Genomic DNA, 21,356 nt, shown 5'->3' on the forward strand with positions numbered 1-21,356 from the left:
TTATTGTAATAGAAAATAAAATATTCCATCGTATCATATCATAGTATTCCTGAAGTGATACCTGGAAATTGAGGTTGGGAGTCTGTTATGGTTATTTTTAACTCGATTATATTTTGAATCTTGGGAAAAAGAAATGTTTTCAACTATGAAACAACCTGAAGTTATGCTTATGTGGCTTAATCACGAGGAGGATTCACGTTTCTCACCACAATTTTTTGTTATATTTATTGTCAAGTTATTTTTAGTAATTAAGCTATGGAATTTTATTTTATGTATGAATCATGATGATAATTGTGTTTGAACTATGAAGACTTTTATTTATTCTACAATTCTACATCCAAAAAATCTAATTATTTAATAATCTTAATTTTTTGTTGATTTTAAACGTTTAGTTTATATTTGTGTATCCATTAATAACTTATATTGACAATTACAGGTTTTTTTCAATATAGCCATGCAGGAAGATCAAGAGAATTTTGACGAAATTGTATGCATATATATATATATATATATATCTTTTACTCATTGAGTTATTATGTCAAATATATTCAAAAGGAACCATTTATGAAATTCTTATCAAACTGGTAATATATGATTAAGGGAAATTTTAGTAAGAAATGAAAGCCGTTGTCATAGGATGTTTAGAATGGAAAAAAAAAATATGCTTTCCTTAAACTATACAATGATTTGGAAACCGATAATGGGTTACATGGTTCAAAAAGAATACATGTAGCTGGAATATTAGGAATGTTTTTGCACATTTTGGGATATGCAGGGCGGAACTACCTCATGGCCTGTGGGAGCCATGGCCACCCTAAGGTTTTTAATTTTTTTTTTTTTAATATATATGGTTTTTTGAATTTATTAGCATGATAGTTGTATAATTGGCTTAAATAATTTATTTGGCCCTTAAATTGAAGTACAATATTATATAAATTATTTTTTTACTCCAAATTACAAAATTCTCTTTTTTTTTTGTTATTAATTATAATTTTTTTTTTACATTATAATTAGGAATTTTAGTTAAAGTATTGAATAATTTGATATTATTTTTTATTTATGGTATACTTATGGTTTAATGGAAAGTATTAATGTTATTTCCTTTTATGATTAATGCTTATTTTAGATAGTTTTTTGTAAAATTTTCATCGTTAATTATTTTATTTTGTAGTTTATTATTGACATTTTATCTGTTAAATTATATTTTTATTTGATTATCATACTTTGAAACAAATATTTTAGTTTTTGTATATTATCAATTTTGTTCACTAGAGTATATTCTCTCATATTATTCTAATAGATTTTTTTTTTTTTTTTTTTGGGGGAACAAACCGAATCAAATTTTCTAATAGACTTATCTAGATGTTAAAATAATAAATTGTATGAAATTTTATAAAAACTAGTTATCAATTTTTTTTGGGATTATAAATATAATAGAAAAACTTTATCATCAATAATAATTTAAATATTCAAAAAAAAATTTATAACTTAATTTCAACATTCCCAAAAAAAAAAAAAAAAATTGTAACTTAACCACCTTAAAGTTGGAATCCTGGTTCCGCACATGGTATAGGGAATAGATTAGCACAAGAATATGATTTCTGCATTTCTGTGAAACTATAAGCAAATACTTTGGTCTGATGTTAGATATTGTATGTGTTATGGCTAAATATTAAGTAAAGTCATCAGATCCTACATCTAATAGCATACCAAAGGAAATATTTTTTAGATTCAAGATATATGTCTCATTTTAAAAGTAAATATTAAATGCAATTTTAGTTTTTCCTTCTTTTAATACAATTAAGTTGCAACAGTTAACTAGTATATTTTATAATTATTTAAGGATTGTATTGGTGCAATAGATGGTGTTCATGTTCATGCTTCAATAGTCCCTAAAGATCAAATGCCACAAATTGAAAGAAAAGGAATACCAACTCAAAATATAATGGCTGTATGTAGTTTTGACGTGCAATTTATATTTGCATATGCTGGTTTGGGAAGGAGCTGCCTATGATATGAGAATATTTTTTTACAGCTTTATGAACCCAGCTTTAAATTTTCCACAGCCTCCAAAAAGTCGTATAATATTTATTTTTCTTTTATTTTTCATAAGAAAAATATTATTTAGTTGATGTTGGATATCCATAAATAATAAATGGATTTTAAAAACCATATAAAGGTAAAAGGTATCAATTACCAAATTTTCGTCAAGGTAATCAACCAAAAGGACATCAAGACGTGTTCAACCATGCACATCCTTCTCTTAGAAGTGTTATTGAACTTACGTTTGAAGCATGGAAAAAAAGATGGAAGATTTTAAAGGATATGCTTAATTATTCATTAACAAAACAACAGGTCATAAGAAGGCATGCTCAATATGATCATCATTTTGAGGAAATTATCAATAATGACATTGTTGATAATGAACTAAACAATGAGGTAACCACCTTTGAAGAATATCATAATGATCGGGGAGCCCAATAAAGGGAAATATTAGGAAATACAATTGCTGCAATTTTAATGAGATTATAACTTTGTATCTCCATTTGAATATTTTTGTTATGAATAAAATTAGGTTTTTTTTTGCTTTATTTACAATTTTATATTACCTTTTTTTTTTGGCTTAAATACAATTTTATATTACTTATACATTGTATTAAACATTTCGGTATATATTTTTCTAATAAATTTAATATAATTATTAATCATTTATTAGATATTATGTAATTTGTATTTTTGTTTATATATATATATATATATATATATATAACTAATACAGCATATCCATTTTAGTATTTACAAAATTTACAACAATTTAATTTAATAAGTTACTAAACGTTTATATGTAAATTTTATACTTTAAAATAATTAATACTTCATATCAAACACTTTACTATTTTTTATTAGCATAGAAGAAGCCGATTCTTTTCAGCATAATGACAGTTGACTCTTTTAAAATTTAAACATAAACCTAAATAACAAAAGCAAATTAAAAAAATATTAATTCAAAATAAATTAAAACAACCCAAAAAACAGTGTTTTACCCAACAACTCCTACAACGTGTTTGGCCACACGAAGCCACAAATTCTAATGTCAAAGGAGTTTCGTTAACTTTGAGGCATTTGGTTGCCCTTCCCAACCCAGTTTTTCACCTCGCAAATTGTGATATGTTTTTAACTTTACCCTCTAGACAATTAACTTTTCTGGTGTTTGTATCACTTCAGTTCTATTAACCATTTTGACTTTTTAATTTTATAAAATTAATTGTACGCAACTTTTATAACATTGTTTTGAAAACAATTTTATTATGTTTTATATATCATGAATGGCGGCTAGTCTGACCAAATTCATTAGTATTTGGTCAAAAAAAGGTGCACTTTTTAAATATAAATCATCATGGACTAATCAAAGAACTCCATGGGTAAAGCTCATTGTTTTCACACTTTTTTTTATTCAATTTTTTAAACATTTGATTTTGATTAGTCAAACAAAAATGATACGTTAAATTGATAATTGGGCACACAAAATTGATAAACTAATAGAGATACCAAATTGATTGGGTACGACATTGAATATATCGATCCACTAACAATTACGTTAGGTTTTTTGGTTTTTTTAATCTAATTTTCCGTTTACATTGATTATTCTAAAAAACCGAACAGCGTCATTGAGCACCACATACTCTATTCTCTTATCGTTTTTATTTATAAATCCAGAGTAAATAAGAAAAATTGTAATCTCCATTTTTGAACTTTGAGCTCTGAGAAAAAAAATTAAACCAAAATAAAAAATAAAAAATGTGTTCCTTGGAGAAGAAAGGCAACATCTTCATCCTAACCCTAACCGGGTCGGGTGAGCACAGGCTCAACCCGACGCTTCTCGATTCAATTCGATCAGCTCTACGCCAAGTCCGAGCTCAGTCTTCTTCATCTTCGGTCCTAATCACAACCGCTCAAGGCAAGTTCTTCTCCAATGGCTACGATCTCGAACTGGTCAAGTCCTCCCCATCTAGTCCCCATATCATGGATGCCAAACTGAGGTCGATCGTAGCCGATCTCATCTCCCTCCCGATGCCGACCATCGCCGCCGTCACCGGCCACGCCTCCGCCGCCGGCTTCATCCTAGCTCTCAGCCACGATTATGTCCTCATGAGGCGGGATAGGGGTTTCCTCTACATGAGCGAGCTCGATATTGATCTTGTTATTCCTGCTTGGTTTACGGCTTTGATCAAGTGCAAAATCGGCGCGTCGATGAGCCGCCGAGATGTGGTGTTGAGAGCCGATAAGGTGACGGCTGATGAAGCCGTGAAGAAGGGGATTATCGATTCGGCGTATGATAGCGCGGAGCAAACGGTTGAAGCTGCCGTTGGAGTGGGGAAGAATTTGGTTGGGAGAAAGTGGAATGGTGACGTGTACGCTCAGATTCGAATGGAAGTCTTGTCGGATGTACTGGATGCGATTCGTGTCGGCAGCACTGGGTCAAAGCTGTAACATTGTTTGCATCGTACTTGACCATAAGTGTTATTGTAAACCGTGGATAAAAAATTTTAAAATATAGAAAAAAAGTTTAATTGATAAATAAATTAATAAAGACCCCACTGTCATTTTATGATATGCCATTTTTATTAAGTATTTTATGGTTAGATGAATGTTACATTTTTCTTCTTTTTTGTTTTTTGGAAAAGAACAAAAATGTGAATTTTTTTATAAGGCTTTGAATTTTGTGTTTTATTTTATAAGCCGAATTTGTTTTGATTATAATATAACTCATATAAAATCATCATAAATAAATTATTTTATTGTAATATGGTGTATAAATTTTGAATACATTTTGAGCCTAACCTAAATTTGGAATACGAATAAGCAGATAAAAGCATGAGCATTTGAAATTTTGCCATCAAATTTCATAGTAATGTTCCAGCAATATATAAAACTATATATATATATATATATATATATATGAATATAAGTGAACGCTATACAAATTAGTTACAATTAGATCGAATAATCAATGGAAAATCACATTTTTCTACACTGACATGTGATGTGAGCTTGTGAAATGGCAATAGTGGCGATTTCCCAATTGGGCTGGATCCATTTATTCATTTCTTTCAGAAATTTTCCACTTCATATCCCATCAAATATTTCATCTATAAAAATTATTAATCCTAACAGCATTTTATTGATATCAAAATTTTAAATATTGAAATTTTCATTGAAATTTTATTGGAATTTTGATTTATTAAGGGGTCAAAAAAAAATTTTAAGTCTAAAAAAAAAAGGATAAATATCTATCAAAATTCCATCGAAATTTACATGATTTCAAAATATTCTTATTTAATTTTTAATAATTTGGTTAAAAAATCTATAATATGTATCAAAATTTTTACAATTTTTATGAAAATTTTAAAAATATCTATAAATTTTTTTTATAAAAATATCCAAAAAATTCATAAATATTATTGATGTTTACTAAATTTTTTTACCAAATTAACTTTAATGATAGTTTTCTGGTTTTTTTTTTCTTTTTATTTACCTTTAAAATATTTAATGATATAAATAAAATGGAATGAATTGAATTGAATAATTTTAATACATTTTATTCATTGATAAAATATATATGTATTTATTATATATTTTGTATAAGATGGATTTATTAGAATCGCAGAATTATAAATTAATAGTTGACTATATAAAAATAAAATATAATAACTTATTTTTTGATTTGGAAGGAGTGCTCCCGGTGCATCAGGTGTTGCAAAAATATAATTGAATATATATGTAAATACATGTGAAAAAATTAATGCAAAATAAATAAAATTATATAAAATAATCAAATAAATTTTAGAACCGGTAAATCCTTGTTAATTGTTTATTTTTTGTAAAATTAAGCGAGATCTGTGTGGTATCACAGTATCCTTAAAATGTTTTCGTCCATTGATGTAGAAATTTTATGATGAATGCGTCTTATAATATAAAAACTGCAAAAGCTTTTAGATCTAGCATCTCTAAAAATTTTCTTTTGGAACTACCAACATATTTTTATTTTACCATAGTCACTAGTTTTCTCTCTATTTTCACATATTTCTCAAAAATCCAAATTTATGTGTTTTTCTCAAAAAACTGAAAAAACGTAACATCCAAACTCGCAACGAAGAATTATTCCTTCCGTAAAACTCTCAACCCATTTTTTTAAAATATATATTATTTTATCAAAACTTAACCAACCGAAAGGGACCCAAAGTCAAAATCATTCACACATGTGGATCTGGCCCGGCCCAAACTCTAACACCCGGAAGACAGAGATAGTTTCTTTATGTTAATGCTATTACTTTGGAGCACTTATGGTGGATCCGTAACAGTGGCGCACACGGAAGAAGTTGATATTGCAGACTCCTCAATGACGTTGGTTATGAACAGGGTTATTGAACTTAAGTCCTTACGAATGCATGATTCTGTGCAAAGAAGCTTGGTTTCCAATAGAGACCATAGTCGGATGTGGAGCAGACCCTCGCAGGAGTCATTAAAATCAATACGGATGCTGCCTAAGAATGGAAGCTGTTTAGCTATGGTTGCTCAAAATGGCAAAGGGGAAACTGTTGGTAATCCAAACTTTCAAGTCGGAAATCTCTATTCCAAAGGTGGCGAAGGTAGAGGCCATTTTGATGGCCTTGCAGTTGCGATAAAGTTTGGGTGGATTAATATTTTGATTGAGTCAGATGCTCTCATCGTTATTGAGAGTTTAGCTAATAGACACTAGGTCCTTACACTGGAAAGCTAATCACTTTGCAAATAACATTTTTCTTTTGGTATCCATTTTTGTTAATGTCTATTTTGGTTGGGTCTCTAGAGTGGCTAATAGAGCTGCACACTTTGTAGGACAGTGGGCTAAACAATTTAGTTTTTGTGGAGAGGTGGACTCCATCCTACTGCCTTCTTCTTTTGTAATAGACTTGATTCAGGAAAGCGAAAATGCTGTAGCTACTTAAATCGAGGTTTTGGTTTTTGCCAACCTTCTCTTTTGGGTTCGAATAGAATTTAAGTTTCAGCAAAAAAAATAAAAGGGTATGTAATCTCTGCAATTGGGGATGTTCTATTTATTATATGGAATATTGGGGTTTTGAAAGTATAAAATATAAATCAGGCACATCTCTCTTTTTTTTTTTCACTAACGAAAAACTCTGTTTGTTTGTGTAGGGTGTGAAGATGTATCAACACTGGAGAAAATTGTGGCGGTAAATTCTCGATTCCAAGAAGGGCTGGTATTGCAAATAACAAGAATTTGCTATTAATCCCCATTAAAATACTTTGGGGGATTAATATGTTTGTTTAAATTGTTAATCCTTGTTATTGAGATCTTAAGCTTCTTCTATATAGTGATAAATTGTGACGAGATAATTAAGTTTTAGTTGTGATTTAATTATTCATGATAAAGCCATGTAAGTTATATTTCGTACCAGCGTTGATAGACCAATTGAGTAGGATATATGCATTAAGGTCATCTTAATGGTAACCTTTTCCAATCCCTATTTGATTCAATTTGTCTAAACAAATTAATAATAATAAACCACAAATGTGGTTTGTGTCTGACTTAATTCATTTCCTTCATGTTAGCTATTCTTATCCAAGCCTCAATTTCATTCGCATATGAATGCGAACCCTGTAACATTTTTTTTCTTATGTTACTATCACCAATCAATATATATACATATATACCACTTTCGTTGATGAAAGTTTTTTTAGAAACCACTCGCTCTTGTAACTTTTATGACAGCCAGTCCATTTTCATAATAAAATAAAATGAAAAAGAAAAGAAAAATGTAAAATGTAAAATGTAAAAAATCACCACGGGAGGTATATCATGCTTATCCAAAACTCTTATTTTATCTGGCAGCATAAATTCATACAAACAATTTTCTGTTCCACCAAACATTTTGCAAAGACTTGAAAATAATTTTTAACCATTCATAACTCAACGTATCAAAAGGCTGGAGCATACTTTCACTCTCAAACTGTAGAATTTACAGGATGGCAAATGAATGTTAAAAAATCTAACCATATTCGCTCTTTTAATATAACTATAGATATAGATATTGATGTATAAGTAATCATAAAGCACACGTCAATTACAAAAAAAAAAAAAAAAAAATCATAAAGCACACGCCATTAAAAATCATAATTTTCATTTTAAGACTGGTAGAAAAATTAATATGTATTTGTTTAGGTAAGTACTGTACTAAATAACAAAACAATAAAATGCAATATTTTATTTAACCAATACAGAATTTGAATAGTGATTATACTTATAAAAAAAAATAAAAAAATAAAAACAAAAAAAAAGAAGGGAACTTAAAGTACATATGACATGATAAATTGAAACCATAGTTAGAACTTATGTCTTTAAAGGGCAATTTAACCCAGCTAAGATACTTACGTCTTTCTTGTAGTTTTATTTATTTATTTATTTTGGCAAATACGTCTTTCTTGTGGTTATTAGCACCATAAACATTCAAAACCACATAATCAAATTTGGCTTGAATTCCCTACAAGTCTACAACATAAAAGTAACACCGATATCCTCTAATATGTATATCTCGTTGTCTAAATGATAACAAAATTGAAAGATTGAATTTAAAAGAAATTAAAATGAGTCTATTAATAGAACTTGAAAATATATATGTAACTAAAAGACATATCCATTTATAAAGTTATATTTTTATATAATAATATCGTAAAGCGATGAATAAATGCCTTTATAAAATATATCATCCATTGTAATACAATATAATCTATTTCAATATTGAAAGATTGACTGGCTCTCTTGGATAGCTATAGGTGTTCATGTTTACTAAGAAAATCAATAATTTCTCTAACAACAATATTTATGAGTTATTCTTGTTTTGGAAATAAAATTTAAATATATATATATATAGTATTTTTATAGTATGGATACGTCTGTCTATTTTTATTATGAAGATGTTTGAAAAAACTATAATTTTTTAAAAAATTATTATCAATAATTTATATAAAAATGATGATTCAAAAACCATAATTTTTAAAGTTATATACATGAGTTTGCACTATAAAATTATCATATATATATATATATATATATATATATACTAGGTATGGCCACGTGCGATGCACGTGGCTTTGATTAAAATTTGAATGTTTAATAGCTTTTAAGTAATACGGAAAAGTTTGAATTAAAAAATTGTTAAATTAGTTTTTTTAATTAACATTTTTCAATTTGTTTAGAAGGATTTAATCTTAAATTATTAACAAACATAAAGAAATTAATCATTTTATCCCAAGTTTTTCATAAATTTAATATCCAAATCGCATCATATAATTTTGAAGTAAGAACACTTCCAACTGATACGAACCTAGGACGACCTGCTCCTAAACCTGCATTATATTAGCCCGGATCTTAATTAAGTTCAAGTTCTAATGGAATTGACCTCAACCCCTAACCAACCCGTGGTTAGAAACCTTGGTATAATATAGACGCCACAATAGGGGATGGAAAACCCATTGATAAGTTAAGCTAAAACAACCAATTCTCTAATGGTGTTTTAGGTGTTCTCAAAGAACAAAGAGATAATTAATCTCACAAGTATTTTCTTAATCAAATCAAAGTTAGTTCTTATTGATAACTAAGCCTTTAAATAGGCTTTGAAAGAAACAAAATAAACCCTAAAAATCCTAGGTAAAACCGGCCACACACATAAAGAATCCTAGTTGGCCGTAACTATACTTCCTTTCCTAATCTAAGTTTGATTAATTAATTCCTTTATATTAAATTAGGAATTAATTAATTTACAATAAAATAAAAACCTTCCTAAAGTTATTTGTCCAGAAAACAAATAAATAAAAACCCAAAAAGAAAGAAAGTCAATCGCAAATTAGATAACGAGTTAACTTTGACATTTAGGCGGAATTATTTCTTCAACCGAGCTAACTTATGTCTGCCTGATGTCCGAGCTAACTTATGGCCTATCCGAGCTAACTGATGTCTGTCTGAGCTAACTTGTGTTTGGCCGAGCTAACTGATGTCTGTCCGAACTAAGTTGTGTCTGGCCGAGCTAACTGATGTCTGTCCGAGCTAAGTTGTGTGTGGCCGGACTAACTGATGTCTGTCCAAGCTAAGTTGTGTCTGGCCAAGCTAAGTTACATCCGATGTCCGAGGCAAGACTCGTCCAAGATCAGATGTCCGAGGCAAGGCTCCGATATCCGAAGTCCGAGACATGGGTGTGTGATATAAAATTCCGAGGATAGTGTTGATGTCTGCCTGATGTCCGAGCTAACTTATGGCCTATCCGAGTTAACTGATATCTATCTGAGCTAACTTGTGTTTGGCCGAGCTAACTGATGTCTATCCAAGCTAAGTTGTGTCTGGCCGAACTAACTGATGTCTGTCCGAGCTAAGTTGTATCTGGCCGAGCTAAGTTACATCCGATGTCCGAGGCAAGACTCGTCGGAGATCAGATGTCCGAGGCAAGGATCCGATATCCAAAGTCCGAGATCAGATGTCCGAGACATGGGTGTCAGATATAAAATATCCGAGGATAGTGTTGATGTCTGCCTCATGTTCGAGCTAACTTATGGCCTATCCGAGCTAACTGATGTCTGTCGGAGCTAACTTGTGTTTGGCCAAGCTAACTGATGTCTGTCCGAACTAAGTTGTGTCTGGCCAAGCTAACTGATGTCTGTCCAAGCTAAGTTGTGTGTGGCCGAACTAACTGATGTCTATCCGAGCTAAGTTGTGTGTGGCCGAACTAACTGATGTCTGTCCGAGCTAAGTTGTGTGTGGCCGAACTAACTGATGTTTGTCCGAGCTAAGTTGTGTCTGGCCGAGCTAAGTTACATCCGATGTCCGAGGCAAGACTCGTCCGAGATCAGATGTCCGAGCCAAGGCTCCGATATCCGAACTTCGAGATTAGATGTCCGAGACATGGGTGTCCGATATAAAATATCCGAGGATAGTGTTGATGTCTGCCTCATGTCCGAGCTAACTTATGGCCTATCCGAGCTAACTGATGTCTGTCTGAGTTAACTTGTGTTTGGCCGAGCTAACTGATATCTATCAAAACTAAGTTGTGTCTAGCCGAGCTAAGTTGTGTGTGGCCGAACTAACTGATGTCTGTCCGAGCTAAGTTACATCCGATGTCCGAGGCAAGACTCGTCCGAGATCAGATGTCCGAGGCAAGGCTCCGATATCCGAAGTTCGAGATCAGATGTCCGAGACATGGGTGTCCGATATAAAATATCCGATGTATGGGTGTCCGATGTATCAGCCTCTACCACTTGAAACATTAAAACAGGTCTTTTATCTTCAGGTATGGACACGCCCTTTTGAGAATGAATTACTTTCTAGATAAAGGCAGTAAGGTTGTCCTTAAACCTCTTAGCTTGAGCCCTAGTGATCGGTCCAGTCTTCATCTGTATCGGATCAGTACCCCAGTGAGTTGTCGATGGTGCAAGCTCGGGTGGATTTGCATCACCAACTCTTAGATGAACAGAAAATCTAGAAAAGCAGAAAATTTGAAAAAGCAAAAACCATTATTGTTCGTAATTAGATTCTAGCTTCATCCTTTCAATTTTATTTGTTTTTTATACACCAATCAATATTGAGATGTTTTAGATATTTAGTGAGAATAAATTAATTTTAAAACTAATTAAAACATAAACAATTTATTTTGATTCTAGTCCATTATCATGAAATTTAATTTATTCATGGATTTATATATTAACTAAAAGAAACACAACAAATAAAAAATGATCATAGGAAATATAAGTACAATCATAAAAACTCATAATTACTCTTTTACTTTCGCTAAACAAAAAGTTGTCATAAAATACTTGTGTCATAGATGAATCTATCTTAGCATCATTGCTATCTTCCAAAGATAAATTGCAAGATTTAATAGAAATGTATTAGGTTATACCTAAATCAATTTTCTATTACATCTTGCAATGTACAAAATAATAATATTAGTGTTACTATCATAGTATAGTCTAAATATGCTATAAGTTCACAAAAGACTGATAATAATCTACTTATGAACTGATAGTAATCTATCATGTCCACATTAACAAAAAGATGGTTCCCATGATAACAAATTAAGCATTGTCTTTAAGCTCGGCAAACTGCTTCCTACTCCCTTCAGCAAATTGTAAATGAGAACTTTCAAGATTCAGCGCTATTGGATAATGTAGATTCAGCGCTATTTTTCAATATCTTTAACAGAATCCTAAAAAAAAAAAAAAGATTCACAGTTAGTACTCACATAAGCATTTACATCATTTATATATGTTTTTTCAAAGAACAAGTTAAAACTAACCCGTCATTTCCACAAACACATATGAAAAGAATTATATTACCCCATCAGATTTATTCATCAACTCATATGCAGTGCAACCAAGAAAATTTTCAGCTTGATTTCCGAACAATGTAGCATTCAATGATGAAGACTCATCTATCAAATCAACAATGACTCGGCACCTGAATAAAAGAAGAATTACCAGTTAGAGGTTATAATTAATCATAAAATAAATAATATGAAATGTCTTATACAATAACTGAATAAAGTATTTCATATTATACAAAATTGAAGTGGCACTGGGTGGAGAGAGCAGAGGCAAAGATTGAGGCATTAACCTAATGGATTACAACAAAAGGTGATGAAGTAATAATGTAGATGAAGTAATAATCTATATGACAAAGATAAGCTAAGTATTTAGAGAACAAAAATTTGTGGAGTTCTATATTTTGCTTACTAAACTATAAATGAAAATTCCTAATGAACATGCTTAACATAAAAGATGGCTCATTTTGTTATTTTTCTTTGTTTTGTGTTGCAATTCTTAAACACGATCTCTGTTTAAGTTTGATTTTTGAGTTTCAAATAATGATGATTAATTTCAATTATTAATTTTTGTGGATCTCAATTATTATGGCAACTAAATATCCGAAAATACTCAAAAGACAGTGGAGTTTTTCTTGCAACAAATCTCGTTATTTTGGCTAGCAAGCATGATCCTCAATCATAATGTAGCCTGTTTTTGCTTTTAAATGCAGCATATTGACAAATGAGCAAAAGTTGTAGAATGGGGTGATTGCTATGGGGCTCAACAAATGTACAAATCGATCAGTTCAAGGTATAATCATATCTTTTTTCTGTTTTATTCTTGTCCTATTCATTTAGATCAAAGCTTTATCTTATGTTTCACACCTGAGATGAAAAATATAATATCATTTATTATAAATTTTTCATGCATAATTAATTAGTGTGTTTTTAATAGGGAAAAAAACCTAGTAGTTGTAAGTTACAATCATATAATGATGATTGCATAATTGGACGATAACAACAACAATAATAATAATAATAACAACAAATATTTGTATGCATACCTTGGCATAGCTTTAACTTGATCATGTCTGCAATACAAGCAGTTAAACCTCTGTTCAAATTCATATCCAGTTGCTTTTGTGCATTTTTCACAGCTTAAGTACCAAAAAGGTTGAATCAAATTTGTCACTTTGATGTGACCATTGATCCAAAAACTTCTCCTCTGTTTACATAATGAAAAGTACAAACATATCTTAATATTATAGTTGTTAATAATTATAAACAAAGTAATAGTCAAGAAATTTACCGTATTAAGTTGATTATCTATCATCTTAATGGTAATGATGTCCTCAGCAGAAGGAAGTGTAGACAGTGACTTTGTCTCAAGACCAATCCTTCCACATATTATGTCCATGGCTTTTTCAGCATTAGCATTATACCTGTAATTGCTAAAATTAATTATTACTATTTTTATTTTTTATACAAGAAAAATTGTTCTAAATTTAAACTCCAATATTAGTTTACCAAATTGATAAAGCAGCTGCTTGTGGTATCTCCGGTTCAATAACAAATGAACTGGAGAATTTGGTTGAAAGTGAGATACCTGTATGATGATATAAATGATACAAATATGCATGTAAAAATTTGAATTAATAAAAACTAATTTAGAAAATTGCTGACTATTTTAATTACATAAAAATTGTTCAAAAATAACATCAATTGTAGTGTAGTCATTAAGGAAACATACCATTATATGAGCTAACTTTAAGTCGACATCCAATTATGATTGGTTTTCTATTCATAATATTCAAAATTTGAGTACATTCATTGTTCACAAATTGGTTCCACATGGTAAGCATCACAGTATCCATACTGTCCATAAAATTAAAATCAAAATTCAGAAAAATGTTTATTAACTTATTTAATAATTAATAATTATTTTTATTTTTTTTGAGTACTTACTTATCATTCATCAAAGTCATCTCTTGGACAATCTCTAAACCATCATTCGTGATTATCTCCTTTTTTGGCTTGATTTCAATCGCTATTCCAATCACATCTGATGATAAACAAATTCAAAAGTTAATTAAAATGTTATAGATCATTAGAAATTTGTCCACATGATGAATTAAATATAAATGAAAAGTTATAAAAATATAGCTGAACAAATTGACTATATACACAAACATACCGACGTGGGATAGAGAATCAATATGTGATATTGGGTGAAGAACTGAAATATAAATCATATGCATGTGCACACAAAAGCAATGAAAAATGCAAAGATCCATGCACAATGAAATTCATGAACTCACAAAAGAATTGAAATGCACGAGGAAATTAAGTAATAAGACAAAGGAATGGAAAAAATTAAAGTTACCAATTTTGTAGTGAATAACACAATCCTCAGGTTCTTTGTCGTCACTGATAAAGAGAGTAGGGGGAGAGAAAAGCTGAAAATAAAAATAAAATAAAATAAAATAGAAAAGAAAAAAAGCCAATGGCATTTAAATACTGAAAACCAAGGAAATAGGCTTTAAAATATTATAAATCAAAATATTTACTTACATGGTAAGTCAAAGTTATTTCTGACGTACAATAATGAAGTCCAAAATTTTGTATAAAGTACACTAACTCTATCCTTACCATACTGTAAGTCATCATAATCATAATGCATGCCATACCACAACCCCTGACACCTGTATGGTAAAATAAAAAAGAAGCATAAAATGTGGATCTCACCAGTATGGCAATTGTTGAAGATCAAATATGTGATGGAACATTCAAGGATTTTAATTAACGTAATAGATAAAATATAAAAGGCTAATGCAAAGCAATAGTTGGAGTAAGTCCAATCCATTATTTATCAACAAAAAAGTCCAGGCCATTTAATAGAAATTTATTTAATATTTAAAGTGAAAAAATTTACTACATCTCACATATGATAAAATATTCAACAAAAATATTTATTTTTTTTTAATTTACTTTGAAAATCATATATATATATATATATATATATATATTGTATGCACATACTTATATACACATCAAAACATAAATTATTTCTTCATTTTACATTTATTTTTTTATACATATTGGATCAAATCAGTATCATATTATATATATATATATATATATATATATATATATATATTAATTTTTATGTGAATGAATCAAATTCCATATACGCAAGCACATATTAGAATTTTTTTTTTTTCTGGGTAACAGACATTTTCTTTGGAAAAAAGAAAAAAGAAAAAAGAAAAAAGTAGACTAAAGAAACAAGATATTTTATTTCCACACAACAACACATGGAAAATCTTGATCACCCTATTTGGGGTTTCATTGTCTCTACATTCATAAATAAGATAAATCATAACCCAAAATTCTTTAACAATTTCACCAAGCTTATCAAATATGATCAATAGATTCCAAGTTAATGACTACATTGAAACAATACTGAATTCCAGAACCAACTAAAAGGTTTACACGGCTTCCAATAACAAACAAATAAAATACAAATCCTAATCTTATTTTCTCTAAAATTGAAACAAATAAATAAACTTGATCCAAATTGAAAGGCAGAAAAAAACCCAATCTATACATGAACATACAGGAAGAGAATATAGATTTTGGTGGAAAATGGAAAGCCCATTAGAGAGAGAGAGACCACGTAGGATTGTTGAGGAGGAAGGAAGAATAAATAAGGAAAGAAAGAAAAAATAAAATATAATATACACTCACCAGATGACCCAAGCGACCTTGAAGCACATCCCAGAGTTATTTTTCTTTTCTTCTCTTCTGTTTTTTTTTTTTTTTTTTTTTTGGGTGAATCTGAGCTTCAATGGAAGGAGGAGAGAAGAATGCACAGGAGAGGAAAGATTCAACTTCCCGTACAAAAGTTGGTAGATACTTTAAAAGACGTTAACAACCCTCAAATTTCTTCAAATTTCCAAAAGACATACAAATTGAATAGCACAAAATAAAATAAAACGCAAAAAAAATGGTCGTTTTTGAACCATTATAAATAGTAAAATATGACCAAATCCTTTGGCTCTTTTCATTTATATTATAGAAGACTAAAGGAAAGGAAATATATATATATATATATAACTTATTAGTTCATGTTTAAAAAAAAAAAAAAAACAGCTTTTAGTTGCTGTCTTGTGTGATGTGTGCTACTGAGATGCCATAAGTTTAAGTATATGAGAAGCTATGCCGTGTCAGTGTAATTTCAAAGTCATCGATTAAAAACTTTGTATTTAATAGAAATGAAATATCTATTTTATCTTTGGTATACTATTGTAGAATGAAACAAAAAAAGGATAGATTTGGATAAATGAAATTGTAAAAAAAAAAAAAAAGTAAAAAACAAGAAAAAAAAAAGCCAAAACGCACGAAAAGTAATCGTTTTGGAACCATTTTGAACAGTAAAACATTACCAAAACTTGGGAACCTTCTTGCTTATAGTATAGACTAAAAGATATATATATTTTATTCATCATTTTTGTTTGAAATTTAATCATTTTTTTGAAAATCATTTATCCACAAAACTTACAGATTTCCGTTATATAATTAAAATCTACAAAATTTTAATTGAATTATGTAGTTAATTAAACCACAATAAAAATTAGTTAATGTATTTTAATATCAATAATAAAATTCATATAATCATTACAAATTCACCAGAGCTCTACAAAAGAAGTTTTGTTGTATTAAATTGGCCACACCAAACATGATGTTGATAATTTTTGTCAAATATATACATATATATATTGATAAATAATTGATAAATAATAATTTTATTATAATTAATAAACTATACGTGTCACTGTGTACTCCATGGAATAAGACAAATTAGAGTCTAATCCATTTCTTTATTCTTTATTGATTATTATTCTTCTCTAATAATGCAATCAGATAAAGGTTCAAGAACAAGAATCCATTTTTGAAGTTTTGAGCTCTGTTTCCTCTTTCCTCAGAGCAAAGGAAAAAAATAAAAAAATGTGCTCGTTAGAGAAGCGAGGAAATATCTTCATCCTAACCCTGACCGGGTCGGGCGAGCACAGGCTGAACCCGACCCTTCTCGATGAAATCCAAAAGCCATAAGCCAAGTCCGATCTCAGTCTTCCACATCTTCGGTCCTCATCACCACCGCACATGGCAAATTCTTCTCCAACGGCTACGATCTCCCCTGGGCCCACCAATCCTCCTCCCAATTTCTCTCCCGTATATTCTCATGGACTCCAAACTCAGATCCGTCGTCGCCGACCTCATCTCCCTCCCCGTTCCGACCATTGCTGCCGTCTCCGGCCACGCCTCAGCCGCCGGATTCATCTTCGCTCTGAGCCATGACTACGTTCTCATGAAAAGGGACAGAGGCTTTCTCTACATGAGCGAGCTCGATCTGAAGCTTAAGCTTTCTATTCCGGCTTGGTTTATGGCTCTGATTAGGTGTAAGATCGGACCACCGATGAGCCGCCGCGATGTGGTGCTGAGAGCTGATAAGGTCACGGCTGATGAGGCCGTGAAGAAGGGGATTATTGACTCGGCGTATGATAGTGCAGAGGAGACGCTTGAGGCTGCCGTTGACCTGGCTGAGAAATTGGGCGCGAGGAAGTGGAATGGTGACGTGTACGCTCAGATTCGGATGGATTTGTTGTCGGATGTATTGGATGAGATTAGGCTGAGCTTTACTGGATCACGACTCTAGCTGTAAGCTGCGTGATTGACTGTGGAAATGTAGTCTTGAGGCGACGGTTTAGAGTTTAGTTAAACTTTAGTTAAACTATATATAATTTTTTCTACATTGCAATATTATAAATTTTAGTTTCAACCTTGACATTCCAAGTCAATGTTAATATTTGAATTGAAAAACATAAATACAATGATTCTTCGTAGTCAACGTTAATATTTGGACTGAAAAATAGAAATAAAACGACACCATCTTCGTATTTGATTGAGAAGAAATTAAAATGATTGGAAATTTATTTTGGATTTTCCATTATAGTAGAGTTTATTTCGTAGAAAATAAATTGGAGTTTTGATAACTGTTTGGATACAAATTTTTAAAAATTTATTAGTGGTTTTATTTTAATTAATAAATATTATAATTAGATGGGCGCTAGCTCTTTAAACTTATTAATTTTGGATAAAATTATATATTTTCTGTTAAGAAGGGATAAACTGAAAAGAAAATAAAACTAAAAGAGAAATATATGAAATAAATAAATAAATAAATAAGGATAATTATAAAAAAATTTCAAGCTAGAAGGTAATTTTTGTAGTTATCCACACACACACACACATATATATATATATATATATTATAAGACGATAAAGGAATTTGAAACAAATTGTTAACAAATTATTTCAACCATTAAGTTGGATTCATCCAACGGTTAATGAAAATATGTTGTATTATTTTATTATTATTATTATTATTATTTTTTTTTTTTTTATAAAAAAATGTTACATTATATTTGATTACGATGTAAAAAAAAGTATTTTGTTAAAAATATTTCTCATTGATAGCTAAAATATATATATATATATATATATTGTTTTCATGTTTACATTATAATTTAATTTGATGTATGCTATTTTTTATTTTTTTTGTTTATATAAATTTAGTTTTAAAATGTTAAAATTTGAATAAAACAAATGTATCAATTTAGTTGCAACATAATTTTTTTTGGTCATCTTCAAAAGCATTATATTGTTAACAAATGATACACAATATAACAAATGATACACTAACATATCAGAATTAAAAATTCATAAGTATATGCAAACGGCAACAAAATTGATAGCTCTGCGCTGAAAAATGATAGTAACTTAAAGTAATAGAATTAAAAATTCATAAATATGTGCAAATGACAACAAAAATTAAGAACTCTGTGATGAAAAATGATAGCAACTTAAATGATAGTAAAAGTTTTTTTGATGTGGGCATTTTGAAATTAACATTGTAAATATCCTGACCATTTCGTTATTTTTAAAATTTAATATTCTATAGTTTCAGATCCATATGTAATGGTAAAATGATCTATAATACATCAGAAATTTCAGATCCATATCTAATGGTAAAATGATCTATAATACACCTATAATTAATTCAGGTTCAGGTGAAATCTCGCATTCTTTAGTTTAAAATATATTACAATTCCCACAATAAAAAATAAAAATATATATATATATATATATATATATAATTATAAATAGATAAAAATGTTTGCAATCTAATAGAAACATATATTACTTCAGAGCAATCAAACAATAACATTTGTAAATTGTATTTAAGGCTCTTCAAATGAGTTCTGAAGCCATTGTATTCATAAATCATATGAGCATAATCAATTTCTACATAGGAAAGAATCAGTACACTCTGTTTCCTAACTCCAAGAAAACAAGTTTTTTCTTGGAATTCCAATAAAACAAATTTGACCTCCAAGGTACCACTAACAAATCTTCTATTAATTTTTTTTTTGGGTTATAATTAAGTTGATTTGTTATAAATTTGAATTGCATCCTTAACAAAGCTTCTATTACCTGCATTGCTAGTCCAGTTCAATTTATAGGTATAGAATCCATAAAAAAATAACGAATATTATTCATGCAATATTTGGTTTTAGAATAGTTAAACATTAAAGCGCATCTATTGTATTCCTTTAAATAAAACCATATTTGGTATGGATATCCATCTACTTGAGACAGCGTCTTGCTAAAAAAGCTTGCTTTTTTATTATGCAAAATTTAATTTTTAAAATTATGATTTGAACAATTAAAGTTTCAACTTTCCCCCATATACATTTTTAAATTCAAAAAACTTCATTAGATTTTCTCTTGATGTTTAACATTGTTTCTTTTAATAAATATTTTAATTTTATTCAGTTGAGTTCCTTGTAATTTAAAACTCACAAATTAACTGAATTATTAGTGAAGTTAAAATTGTTCAATCAACACATTCATACTCATCCTCTGTTGAAGTATATTTATATAATAATAATATTAGGGAGGGTTTCACGATGAATTTTAAAAAACCATTATTTTATAACATTGTCGTTTTTTTTTTAAATCAAAAGATATTTATATGTTTTTCATATTAAATAAGACTTACTTAATTGAGAGATTATAAATTTGAGATATAAAATTAGGAAAAAAAATATTATAAATTATAAAAATAATCTGTTCCGTTTCCATGATAAATGCAAAACTAACTTTTATAATTTCTTATTTGTGAAAATGAACAGAAATAATTATAGAAAAGGATGATTACAAAAGCATACTTTCTAGTTTAAAACTTCTACATGATTACCATTCTATTTTTGTTATTTTAGAAATTTACATTCTTTTTTTTTTTTTTTTGCAATATATATTTTTAGCTTAAAATAGATAGTTAAAGTTCAAAAAAGACCGTCATTCATAAAGAACACCATTTTCTTTGAAATCTAACGTAACACCATTGCATTAAAAAATAAAAAAAAGTTCAAATAAAAAATTAAAAAGTCATTCCCATACCTCACACATATACTTATTTATCAAAAAAATATCTCACACATATATTTCTTCGAACTCCTTTTAACTTTCGAGTAACAAAATAAATGAAAAAATAAATAAAATAAAAATACTCTTATCCTTCCTCCATTTTTGGTTCAGATTCAGTCACTAACGATGTCATGTTCACCCAACTCTTTTGTGTTTGGGAAAAAATATTATCATCTGCTCTTGTTGCCACAAATAAATAAATTTTGTTCGCAATTATCAGAAAAATTACAACCCATTTGCTTGCAATGGTTTTTTGCTTATTCAGCAGTTAGGTTTTTAACGTTTGCTGTAGTTTTATTAATTTCCAAGTGAAAGATGAGTTTTATTTAAAAAAGTTTTTTTTTTTTTTTTTGGGTTGTTTTTCAAGTAGGCAATTTTGACTTGAAGTTATTTATTTTAACGTACAAAGTGAAATAATTAAATGAAAATACACCTAGAGCGTAATTTTCTGCCAAA

General features: G+C 29.4%; 2 protein-coding genes and 1 pseudogene across 2 annotated transcripts; 2 read left to right on the top strand and 1 right to left on the bottom strand.

The window, feature by feature from the left end:
* The first annotated feature begins 3,619 nt into the window (after positions 1–3,619).
* Positions 3,620–4,591, top strand: LOC107413519 (enoyl-CoA delta isomerase 1, peroxisomal). The gene has a single exon (XM_016021479.4). It carries the CDS (start codon positions 3,799–3,801, stop codon positions 4,489–4,491), a length of 693 nt encoding a protein of 230 aa, XP_015876965.2. The 5' UTR covers positions 3,620–3,798; the 3' UTR covers positions 4,492–4,591.
* Positions 4,592–11,862: 7,271 nt separating this feature from the next.
* LOC112492963 (replication protein A 70 kDa DNA-binding subunit B-like) lies at positions 11,863–16,424 on the bottom strand. Its single transcript, XM_060819998.1, has 10 exons — positions 16,098–16,424; positions 14,922–15,052; positions 14,734–14,806; positions 14,316–14,412; positions 14,101–14,225; positions 13,878–13,956; positions 13,660–13,792; positions 13,415–13,575; positions 12,385–12,505; positions 11,863–12,254 (listed from the first exon to the last, which is right to left on the bottom strand). Exons 2-10 carry the CDS (start codon positions 15,033–15,035, stop codon positions 12,228–12,230), a joined length of 930 nt encoding a protein of 309 aa, XP_060675981.1. The 5' UTR covers positions 15,036–15,052; positions 16,098–16,424; the 3' UTR covers positions 11,863–12,227.
* Positions 16,425–17,189: 765 nt separating this feature from the next.
* LOC132805012 (enoyl-CoA delta isomerase 1, peroxisomal-like) lies at positions 17,190–18,189 on the top strand (annotated as a pseudogene).
* The last annotated feature ends 3,167 nt before the right edge of the window (positions 18,190–21,356 follow it).

The sequence above is a fragment of the Ziziphus jujuba genome, chromosome 8, assembly GCF_031755915.1.
Source record: "Ziziphus jujuba cultivar Dongzao chromosome 8, ASM3175591v1".
NCBI classification, from domain to species: Eukaryota; Viridiplantae; Streptophyta; class Magnoliopsida; order Rosales; family Rhamnaceae; genus Ziziphus; species Ziziphus jujuba.